The 10,926-nt window shown below is 40.7% G+C and overlaps 2 protein-coding genes across 2 annotated transcripts; one reads left to right on the top strand and one right to left on the bottom strand.

Moving 5' to 3' along the window:
• The first annotated feature begins 271 nt into the window (after nucleotides 1–271).
• On the top strand, nucleotides 272–3,956 carry LOC135677775 (gibberellin 2-beta-dioxygenase 8-like). The gene is made up of 5 exons (XM_065190167.1): nucleotides 272–383; nucleotides 478–582; nucleotides 1,814–2,259; nucleotides 2,954–3,275; nucleotides 3,535–3,956. Exons 2-5 carry the CDS (start codon nucleotides 538–540, stop codon nucleotides 3,763–3,765), a joined length of 1,044 nt encoding a protein of 347 aa, XP_065046239.1. The 5' UTR covers nucleotides 272–383; nucleotides 478–537; the 3' UTR covers nucleotides 3,766–3,956.
• A 211-nt stretch (nucleotides 3,957–4,167) lies between these two features.
• On the bottom strand, nucleotides 4,168–10,635 carry LOC108953090 (disease resistance protein At4g27190-like). The gene is given in 5 exon segments (XM_065189858.1): nucleotides 4,168–4,541; nucleotides 4,940–6,838; nucleotides 6,903–7,189; nucleotides 7,192–8,192; nucleotides 10,459–10,635. Coding segments are annotated over 3 exon segments (1,173 nt in total). The 5' UTR covers nucleotides 7,427–8,192; nucleotides 10,459–10,635; the 3' UTR covers nucleotides 4,168–4,541; nucleotides 4,940–6,187.
• Nucleotides 10,636–10,926: the final 291 nt, after the last annotated feature.

The raw sequence follows: 10,926 nt of genomic DNA, 5'->3' as shown, positions 1-10,926 counted from the left end.
TCTAGCAAGAAGCAGCACCATTTACCAGCATTTCCATGAATGGGGGAAGCGATCTATCGGTGAGGCAGTTGGTGTATATGAATGACAGCATCCTTATCCAATTTTTGCTCATCTCATGAACTCATCAGGGTTAAAGCCGTGGGTGAAGCGTGTGGAAAGCCTCGGTGGGGGAGATAGCGACGGCTTCACTCCCTCTCCCATGAAAGAGGGCCGATAAGCTCTCAGCGCTCTGTCAGCGGGCTGCCATTCACTATTTGCTATTTGCGGACCCACCGAAGATTTTTCTTCACTGGTTTATCCTGCGATGCAATCTCTATATAAGCAAAGGAAGCTGAAGAAGTCGCCTTGGGAAGACTGAAGGTCTTGTTTCGGAACAACATCAGGTACTATTTCTAAATACCTTGCAGGCAGCGTATGTCTTAGCATCCACCGGTTTATGTTCCAGTACTAGTTCCGATGCGTTGTTTCCATAAGCAGATAAAAGGGTCATCTCTTTGGTGAGTTGAAGGAAGCCAAACAAGTGTGTCCTCGAGAAGAATGGAGATCATGAGAAGCGTTTCAGAAGCACAGGAGGTCGATCAGGTACTGTTCTTAAAATCTTTTTGCAAGCAGTGCTTTCATGTTTACATCTCTGTTTGTTTCCGGAAAGTTGAGAATGGTTCTTTATTCAAAGGAGTAGCTAGCGGCTGTATACCACGTAAAAACGAGTTGTGGACGCAGACGGCTGTCAGTTCATTGGGACTTGGAAAATTTCCGATCCTTTCGTTTCCTCTTAATATGATTTTTCTCGATCCTACAATCTAATATAATATGATATAATATAATATAATATAATATAATATAATATACTACGGTGCCGATGCAGTGATATCCACGGACGTAATAAGCCTCACTCGACTGGGGTTTTGGGAGACGACATCATCTCGAAGCTACTACTGCTCCTACTTTTGATTCAGCCAACTAATTAAGTAGCAGAGTTCTTCATTCTTCGCAGTCAAAACTGACCCAAACCATTCGTTCTTTTTTTCTCGCTGAACAATTTCCTAATCTTCGTTCTGATGATGCTGTTCTTTCAAATCTAATCACCTATGTTCATTTCTTCCCGGTTTTCAGATAAAAAAAATATATATTCGTTTGAACTCGTATTGCCTGTCCGCGGGTGCATACCACATAATAGATAGACTAATATACCACATATATATATATGAAATAGACGTACAAAGGAAAGCAGATTGGGTAGAACTTTGTGTATGGCCAGCACATGTGGTTGCCTCTGTCGGACAGAGCATGTAAGGAAGCCACGTGCTTTGAAGTCGCCGAGAGGAGTAACGTCGCGTGATCGGCCATGTCCGTGCACCACGGCAGCCTCAAGTCCCACGTGGCGTCGGGTTGGGGCACAGAAAACCTTGAACTCGAGGATTAGGCGCAAGCAATGGCGGGCAATTATGAGGCGCATCCCTCAAACACGTTCCCCTGCAATGGAGATGCTAATGCGGCTTTTGGCTCCATCGATGAAGTCAAATCCAGCCTCTCATCTTTCTTTCACAACATCCTCCTACATCACTATCTTCAAGGAACCCTTGCGTTTACTGTTAACTCTCAAATCCTTTACATTTTAATATGGGGAGGAGGGTCTTTCGGTGTACATGCTACTACTCGTTACATTTCAGTAGTGCAATATTATCCTGCGTACGTTACGTCTTACCAACTCATGGTTCTCTAAGGAAGTGGTCCTGCCGTGTAAACGAGCCTGGTCTTACCACTTGCTACCTGCTAAGCACTCGGCTTCACACTATATATGCCTTCCTCGCAGGCTGCTGTAGATCACAGTGCAACCGTGATGGATTCTAATCCACCATTCTTTGCCACCTACAAGAGCCTCTTTAGCAGTCGAGCAAGTATGAACCACGAAGCCGAGTTACTGGCGGCGGAGTGCGACCTCCCGCTCGTCGACCTCAGCCGTCTAAACAGCAAGCTCGAGGCGAAGCAATGCAAGCAAGATATCATCACTGCCGCCACGGAGTGGGGCTTCTTCCAGATGGTGAACCATGGCGTGTCCAACAGTCTCTTGGCAAGACTGCGACGACAACAGGTAAAGATGTTTCGGCAGCCGTTCAAGAAGAAGGTCCTCGACTTCTCCGACGACAGCTACCGCTGGGGGACACCCACGGCGACCAGCCTGAAGCAGCTGTCGTGGTCGGAGGCGTATCATATTCCTGTGTCTTCCGCGAACAAGCTTGCAAGAACCAGCACCAACAGGTATTTCCTAACATAAACATGGGTTTCTAAGCTTTGATTTTTCAAAAAAATTAATTTCCTAAATGAAGTTCAAGAAATTCTCAGGTGAAGCGGAACATGAAATCTATCATACTTCAAGTTTTAATTTGTTATTACATCTCTCATTCTACTTTTTCTTTCTGAAAGCGTTCGTGGCCTATTAATTTTATTAACTTGATGAGAAATTTAGAATTTTAAACTATTAATATGTGGATCAAAACATATGTCAGTCATTTGACTTCTTTTAATCATATCTCACATATATATAAATAAATATTTTGAAATTATATCCAAGGAATATGTATAAATCAATAATGATCATATAAGAAACCGATTGACTGACCTTTAGCGACACAAAATCCTCAGCATCAAAGCTAAAAAGTCATTGCAAAACTTCTTTTGTCGTTAAAACTGAGTTTTAGGTTAAGGATGTTTTCTTGCCATTAAAAAAATAATAATAATAATAATAATAAAAAGCATTTTTTTACATCTCTATCTTTATGAGGTATAGTATAATAAGGACTTTTTGTCATGAATGCTATTCTGGACGCCGAACAGCACGAGTCCTAAATGCAAAATGTCGAGTAATTCTTCTGAAACTTTCATCGATCAATAGATGCGTGTATTGTGAAGTAACAGGGAATGGCTCGAATGGCCATCTCGTACTGCAACGCAGGTGTGTGATAGAGGAGTTCTCTGCGGCAATGGCTCAGCTGGCAAATCAACTGGTCGATACACTTGCAGAAGGATTGGGACGCGATGGCACGTATATCAAGGAAAACTGCACGCGCAATTCGTGTTATCTGCGACTCAACCATTATCCGTCATGCCCACTCCCCGGTGAAGTGTTTGGGTTGGTTCCTCACACTGACAGTGATTTCCTCACCATCCTGTGCCAAGACACGGTGTGTGGGCTGCAGTTGAACAAGGCTGGGAGATGGGTCACCGTCAAGCCTAATCCTAACGCGCTGATCGTCAACATCGGCGATCTATTCCAGGTAATAATACTTCCTAGTGATCCAACAACCCTTACGATTAATTTCCTGTAGTTAGATAGCTAGTTTCATCGGTACAGAGGAAGCAAGATGAAATAAGATCTCTCAATATGATAGTTTTAGGTTCAGGAAGTGGAAAGGGAGACAACAAATGAGTGCTGCAACAGTGAGACGTTTTGTGCTTCGGCAGAATCAACCAAGTGTTCATGCGATTGCCACACCAAAGCCTTTAACAAGACTATGCTGCTTTATGTAAATGCAGGCTTGGAGCAATGGCTTGTACAAGAGTGTGGAGCACAGAGTCATGTCGAATCCACACCTCGAGAGGTTCTCGGTGGCCTACTTCGTTTGCCCCTCCAAAGAAACATTGATCCAGAGCAGTGCACTGCCAGCCATCTACAGAAAGTTCAGCTTTGGAGAATACAGGCTGCAAGTTCAACAAGACGTCAGGCTAACCGGTCACAAGGTTGGGCTTACGAGGTTTCTCGCTTGAAGCGGATGAAACATAAAAGACTACAGCAGATGCAAAGTTTGTTCCACATTTCTTCTTCCTTCTTTTCTCCAGAGGGGTTTAGATTCTTAGTGTGTTCTTCCATATCAACCTTTTTTGCCAAGAATATTAGATTTCGAAATTGTCGTCCTAGGAATTAATGTGAATTTGTCAGAGAGCCAAATTCTACTGAATCTTTTTGCACACCATCGATCAGTTGGTCTTTGATACAGGTCAGAAAACCGTAGCTTAAATGTCGAAACAAGTGTAGGAGGAATGTGCTTTTAGTCCCAATAAATTGTTTTCTGTGTCCATTGTTGAAGATGTTTAGTCACCAAATGCACATTTTTAAATGGGTTGAAAGAATAGCTAACATGAACAAACACCACCGAAGAAATCACTACATTCGTGAAGAGGTTCATTTCTGCATTATTTTCCACCATGGAGCTATTTTAGATATCACATTTGTAAAGGAAAGAGACAGAGGCAAACTGGTATTTGCCACAAACTGCTTTGTGATTCACAAGAACTATATAAAGTTTGATCAAACAAGCACGAAAACACACCAGAAAAATGTCTTCACCACTCGAGAACGAGGAGATAAATCTTATCTGAATTGTACGATATAACCAACTGCTCGATCACTCTATCATCATTTATTGAGATCTATAATTATTGCCAAAACTTGTAAAGAGTGTTTGTAAAATCTTCACACCACACTAAAGAATGCATTCTCCAGTACATGAATGCGAACCTATCCATCTTCAGCATCGGATTGGCTGCATTGAATTAAAATCCAATAATGCATTAGCTCGATCAAATAGACAAAAAGAGAAAAGCTATCATCTTAGTATGACCACAGTGTGATGCATTTGTGGAGGCAGGTACGACAACCGATGCCTGGCTATGTTTTACTGGTTCATTCACAGATACTCCTAGTTTTGGTTAGAATTTCTTAACAAACAAAGGGACGATGCAATAAATAGTCTTAAAGCTTATACAAAGTGTAGTTTACTGAATCATACTTGCTTATTTAATCAATCTAAGCAGGAAGACATGTTAGGGTTTTGGACTTAGTTTGGTTGCAAACTTTAGAGGTAGAGAATTATTTTAAATGATGAGAGTTTAAGTATTGAAAAGAAAATTTGATCGAGAGGAATGCATGGGAAATTCTTACCTGACTTCAAAGCATGAACAGTTGCTTCTATCTTCCCATTCCAAGTTGTGGAACCATTCGGCATTTTCAAGTCCTACAACATGCACCTTTTTCAACTATTTTTGCACTTTGTAGGCCAATAGGGATTAGGGAGCCTCCTCCATTCGGAACAACCTCCAGCTTCAAATATTTCAGTGATGGTCAATCCAAAGTTCTGGCTCCTGGCTCTCTTTGGTAAGAAACAACTCAGCTTGGGCAACTCAGTGAGGAACACTCCTTAGCATGGGGAAAACCTCCTTTTATAACACAACACTATTCTCCTCTGAATAATCACCTTCATTGAGTGGTTATTTTTTATCTCCAATCTTTCTAAGTGTTGGAGCTCATGGTTACTTTTAATTTACTGATACCTTGACACCTTTAGTTTCTTCAAGTTTGTAAGAGTACCTGATGGTAGCAATCTCAAATAAGCTGAGTTCAATGTCTGTGAGAACAGAGAGCACAGTTTCGTGCAGCTAGCTACTTCTATCAGAGTGAGGTTCCGCAGGCTTCCACGAGGAACAGCTCCAGTGCAGAAGCTGGTTAAATTGGGCATGTTCAATAGTTTTACAGTTCGTAAATTTGGCAGCAAAATGGATCCTTGTGGAAGCCCTTCAATATTTAGTATTGCCTCCGGCCCAGCAAAATCATTAACAAGTTCTTCCAGACTTGAATGCACTCTCTGAAGTAATTCTTGCGGTAATATGACAATCATCTTTTTGCAACCTTTTAAATCAATAGTTCTTAATTTTCCAAATTATTGAGCCAGAAGTTGCCCCTGGCAGATCTGTTCCAGATGCTTCATGTTCCAAAGGTAGAGCTTTTCAAGTTCACCAAATGCGTTTGATGGAGTATATTGTGTTGACTTAAGAACACACTGCATTTGATGGCAGTTCACAACACATACCTCACACATGCAAAGCCACACTGTCCATCTAACTCTGCCAAGTCTGTGAGAGCCCAGTGGCAGTCATCTAGCCTTAATTCCTCGGTTCTTTTAAGAAAATGCTTGGCCCAATTCATTGATTAGCTCACTCCCTTTAGAAAGAAGTTTTTCTGGTGTATACAAGCCTTTGATTCCCAGTCATGAACATTATAAATAATGAAGTGGCTCAAGTCCTTCAAAACATTATGAGGAACAACAAGATGTTGAGAAAAATGTTGGGCCTCCTTGACAACAGCTCAAGTCTGACCAAGCGATACAAAGAAGCAACCTCCATAAGCAGAGCCTCACTCACATTGTAACCTTTCATGCAAAATTTCTTCCAATCGAGTCAGCTTATATATCAAGTTACCTGGCATCTCCAGTAAAGAACAATCTGAAATCTCCAAAAGTTTTAGAGTCACCAAAGTAACTATTTCATCTGGCAACTTACGGCTACGACAGTCCTGCAAGACAAGTATTCTGAGGTTCTTTAGTTTCCCAACCAAACCAATATCCCTCAGCTTTCTACATCTGTCTAGATGAAGCGTCCCTAGATTTGTTAAGCACTTCAATGATGAGGGTAATGATTCAATATCAGTGTCACTCAGATCAAGAACATTGTGTGCTGCCATCGTCTCAATGAATTTGCTTGGTACACCACTAGTGTTTGGGTGCATGTTCAGCAACAGAAAAACCAGCCTGAAACAATTTGGATGTTCAGGAATGACATGTGTATCATTGTACATAAGCGAAATTCTCTTGCATGCTTCCAGATTTTCAACCTCTGGCCAATCTCTCATTCCCAGTCCAGCTTTAACAAGGAAATGTTTGTTGTCCTTGGATGCAATGTATACAGCCACATCTTGCACCACGTCATGAAGCTTTAAACATCCCAACTTCAAACTATTCAGTATTAAACAAGAAGACTTCAGTTTCTCAACCAAAAAATGCACTGTCTCTCACATCCTCTAAAGTGACAACATCACTTAAAAGGCTCTCCCATACTGCATATCATGTAACTTCATCCTTGCTGATGTCGTAGTCCTCACGGAACAGGCAGCAGTAGAGAAACAACACTTTCAATTCAGCAGTTTTCAGTTGTTTGTAGCTCAGTTCTAGTGATTTGAACAGTTGTTCCTCCACACCTTCCAGGTTTGTAGGAATGGATTGCTTGAGTTGCGATAACACATCGTGCCAAGCACCTTTCTCCTTGTATCCTTGTAATGCCCTTCCGACCACAAAAACTGCCAATGGCAAACCACCACATGCTTGTGCGACCATTTTTGCAACATGTTCTATATCAGGAGAGACTTGGCAACATCTCCTGCCTTACTTTTGAAAAGTTCCCATGAATCTGCTTCAGACAAGACAGCACCTTCCACCGAGACATCAGTTTCCTTAACATGGCATAGGTCAAGTTTACGAGAGCTTAGTATGATTTTGCAGCCTGTGTGCTCTTCTCCACAAGGAATTCCAACTTCTCGTAGCTCCAACCTAGCCCATATGTCATCCAGCATGATCAAAATTTTATTCTCCTTCTTCATCCTACTAGCCAGCAAACTAATCGCAGTTTCACCAGGACCGAAGTCTTGCAAGCCCAGCTGATCAGCAATGCCATGTTGGATGTGAGCTATGGTTGGATTCTGTGATACCAGCACCTTTACAACAGCATCAAACTTTTATTCTTCATGCAGCCTTCTGCACAATTCTTCCATCAAGGTTGTCTTGCCTACTCCCCCCATACCATTATATTCCAATCGAGTGCACATTGTCATCAGCTGATGCATTCATCACCTTATCCATGGTATCCCTTGTGGAGCCAAAGGCCATAAAGTCTCCCATGGGCATGGGAACAATGGACGCTGAGTGCCATGGATGAAAAGTATTCTGGAAATTCATTTTGTCCAGGAGTTTCTTAGCATCAGATTCTATCTCGGTGGCCTCATTTCCAATCTTATAGTGGGATGACAAATTAGGAAGTCTCCTCCCAAATCATCTGATATCCTCTCCAATCCGGTTCTCAATCTCATTATATTGTTCCTCAAGTTCATGCACTTAACTTACCCACAAGGTGACTTCATCATAAATATCTTCACTTCTCTGCTCACCTTCCTCTACTCTTCGCTGTATACCATTCCTTGTGCTCCTCAAAGCCTCGATCTGTACTAAGTTTCTTGAATTTCTTTTTGTGAAATATAATATTGCTTGCATGGGACTTGCATTCTTTATATAAGTCCTTCAAAACATCAGTCCCAAATCCACCAAAAATTCCTCCACATAGAGTGAGACAGGGACAAACCATGACCTGTGCTGGAAGGACAAGAGTATGGCTGATTGGATTAACAGTGATGTCACTATAAGCAGTCACCAGATATCACTTTTATTAACAATGAATAATATTATTTGCAAATTCTTTAAATTATAAATGCTGATAACTGATTAAGCTTCAATTTCATTTTAATGTGAGGATTAAATGAAATAAAATTTCCAAATTAGCAGCCACCAGATAGCACTTTTTAGCTCTACATGACCTTTTCTTAAAAGAATTTGTGTGTGTACCCCTGTAGCAAATGTTTCATAATTGACCATTCAAAGTTGCAAACATATACAAGCTCCTCAAAACAGTGAGAGTTAGAGGTTGAATGCTTTGTTTTTTCTTTTTTTTTATACAAAGGAATGAATATATGTAATATTTGCAATTGGTAAATGATCCTTCTTTTGTTGAGGTGAGACTCTAAATATACAAATTATGAAGAACCTAGTGAAAGCTAAAACTCAAAGTAAAAAAGAAGGTAAAAGAAAAACCAAACCATGTAGACTAACTCTGGTAAAGCTTCTTCAAAAACAATATCACTTCATACTATTCATTATGTCTCATTTGGATAACAAAATTGTCTAGTTAAACAGTGGAACAGAGGCATTTGGCAGTTTTTTAGTCCTCATGTAAACAAAATTGTCTTTTAAATGGACACTTTTCTTGAGCACTATTTCTTTGGGCTTCAGCTCTTGATTCTCTTGAGCACTATTTCTTCTTGTATCACTTTTCTGTGTCCTTTAGGCAATTTCTGGAACAAAGACTTCATATTAACCTTTCTGACCCATCCGAATGGTGCATTGGTGATCAGATTTTTGAAGGCTCACAACTGGGGGGAGCCTGGATTGAGGTTGTCTGCTGTTAGTGCCACAGGGTTATGGTGGATTTGGAGGGCATGTAATGAGGCCCTATATGATAATTCTAAAATGACTGTTTCCAACTTATTTCACCTAGTCATTGGATCAGCCTTGGCTTATGACAGAGCTAAAACTCCTGATGGCAGTATACATGCGACTGTCTCTCGGAAGGTTTATTGGTTCCCTCCTCAGGTGGGATTGGTTAAGCTGAACTATGATGATTCGGTGGGAGGAGACCAAGTTACGAGTGCTGATCTTTCTAGCACGGGTTGTACTAGATCTCTTTCAATAATATAACTTTTATCTTTTCGGAAAAAAAAACACCAATGATGCTAATCTAATAATCACTGGATGCAGGTTTTTGGAAAGGGGGAGGTGTTGTACTGCGAAGCAATGGCTGTGCTGGTGGGACTCCAAGCCGTGTTGCCGGATGACTATCAAAAAGTTATTGTTGAATCTGACTCCGAGATCCTCATTTATGTGCTGTTACATAAATAACTTATTTCATGGCACACTAGGAATGCAATTTTCAGTCTGTGGGCGTTGTTAGATCTTTTTGATGTATATAGTCTCTCCCATGTGTATAGGAAAGGGAATGAAGCAGCCAATCGGATAGACAGACATGATAAAAACATGAGGTCTTCGTTTTTTTTCGAGAGGAGAATGACCCTCTCGGCCGGACCATTTGATATGCTCCATGCTAGAAATGCTTTTTGTAACGGTTTGATATAGTTAATCAAGTCTTTTTTGAAAAAAAAAAACAGTGAAATAGAGACTTACAAGCACTTTAGCTCTTCTTTCACATCAGGCTTGTTTGGGAGTTTCATGGGTAAACTAGAGACTAGCAAATAGGTTCCGTGTCTAATCAGAGGAGGTATACTCTCTATTCTGTAACCTGTTGTACATAACTCGCAAGTACTATACCCAATGTTAGTCCAGAAATTCTGATAGAACATTGGATCAATGCTACTTGTTTCAATTTATGAGATGTAAAAGGAAAACGACAAGATGGATCAGAGCGGTGTAGCAAATAAAAGCAATAAAGATGAAGAGGCCACGCCACCTCTCTGGCCCTAAACTTGTAAAATTCTACCTACGAAAAATCAAGCAAGCTTCAAATTGTTGAAGAACAACCATAAGGGACGAACAACACTTAACAGCAAGTGACAAATTCAACATAAAGCCCAGGCGAAGAATCAGGTGAAAATAATGGTCTGTTTGTTCCTGTTCTGAGAAACAAAAGAACTTTTTCCAGATCCTACTGTTTATATTTCCAGTTCAATAAGAATTAATTGTGACAGGCATGAGCGGGACAAGTAGATCATAGATCAAGAACACACAACTCTTTTAACTACAGAAAATGATAAGAGCAAAGAACGAAGATCGAGATCGAGATCATACATACCTTGACAATGGAGGTGTCTTCTTCAACTTCCAAGGACAGCAAGGGGCGGGCGATAAGGGAAGGCCAGCTTGTGTTTTTGCATTGATGTAGTAAGCTTATATTTTCAATAATGCTTCTCCGAATTCATACCGTCGTCCCTTTCCTCGGAAGGCTGCGGTGAAGATCCAATGTTTTGTCATTCTCATTATTATGTTATTTGTCTTGTCTTTTTACCTTTGAATATTTATTATTATAGCTGGAATTTGCTATTATATAATAATGGTTTTGAGTCATATTTATTTATATATCATGATCCAAGTTGTTATGTGCGAGATTCTAAGAACCAAGCAAAATCTCATCTTCTGCCACCAAATTGAGCCGTCCGGTTTTCCAGCGAACCAAGCGAACCGGAGACGACTCATAGCATCCAACGTTTCTGCTGTGGCTCTTACGACTAAAATACACAGAATGCGAAATATCAAAACTGAC

The sequence above is a fragment of the Musa acuminata genome, chromosome BXJ1-6 (genome assembly GCF_036884655.1).
Source record: "Musa acuminata AAA Group cultivar baxijiao chromosome BXJ1-6, Cavendish_Baxijiao_AAA, whole genome shotgun sequence".
Taxonomy (NCBI): domain Eukaryota; kingdom Viridiplantae; phylum Streptophyta; class Magnoliopsida; order Zingiberales; family Musaceae; genus Musa; species Musa acuminata.
This window is presented reverse-complemented; position numbering and strand designations above follow the sequence as displayed.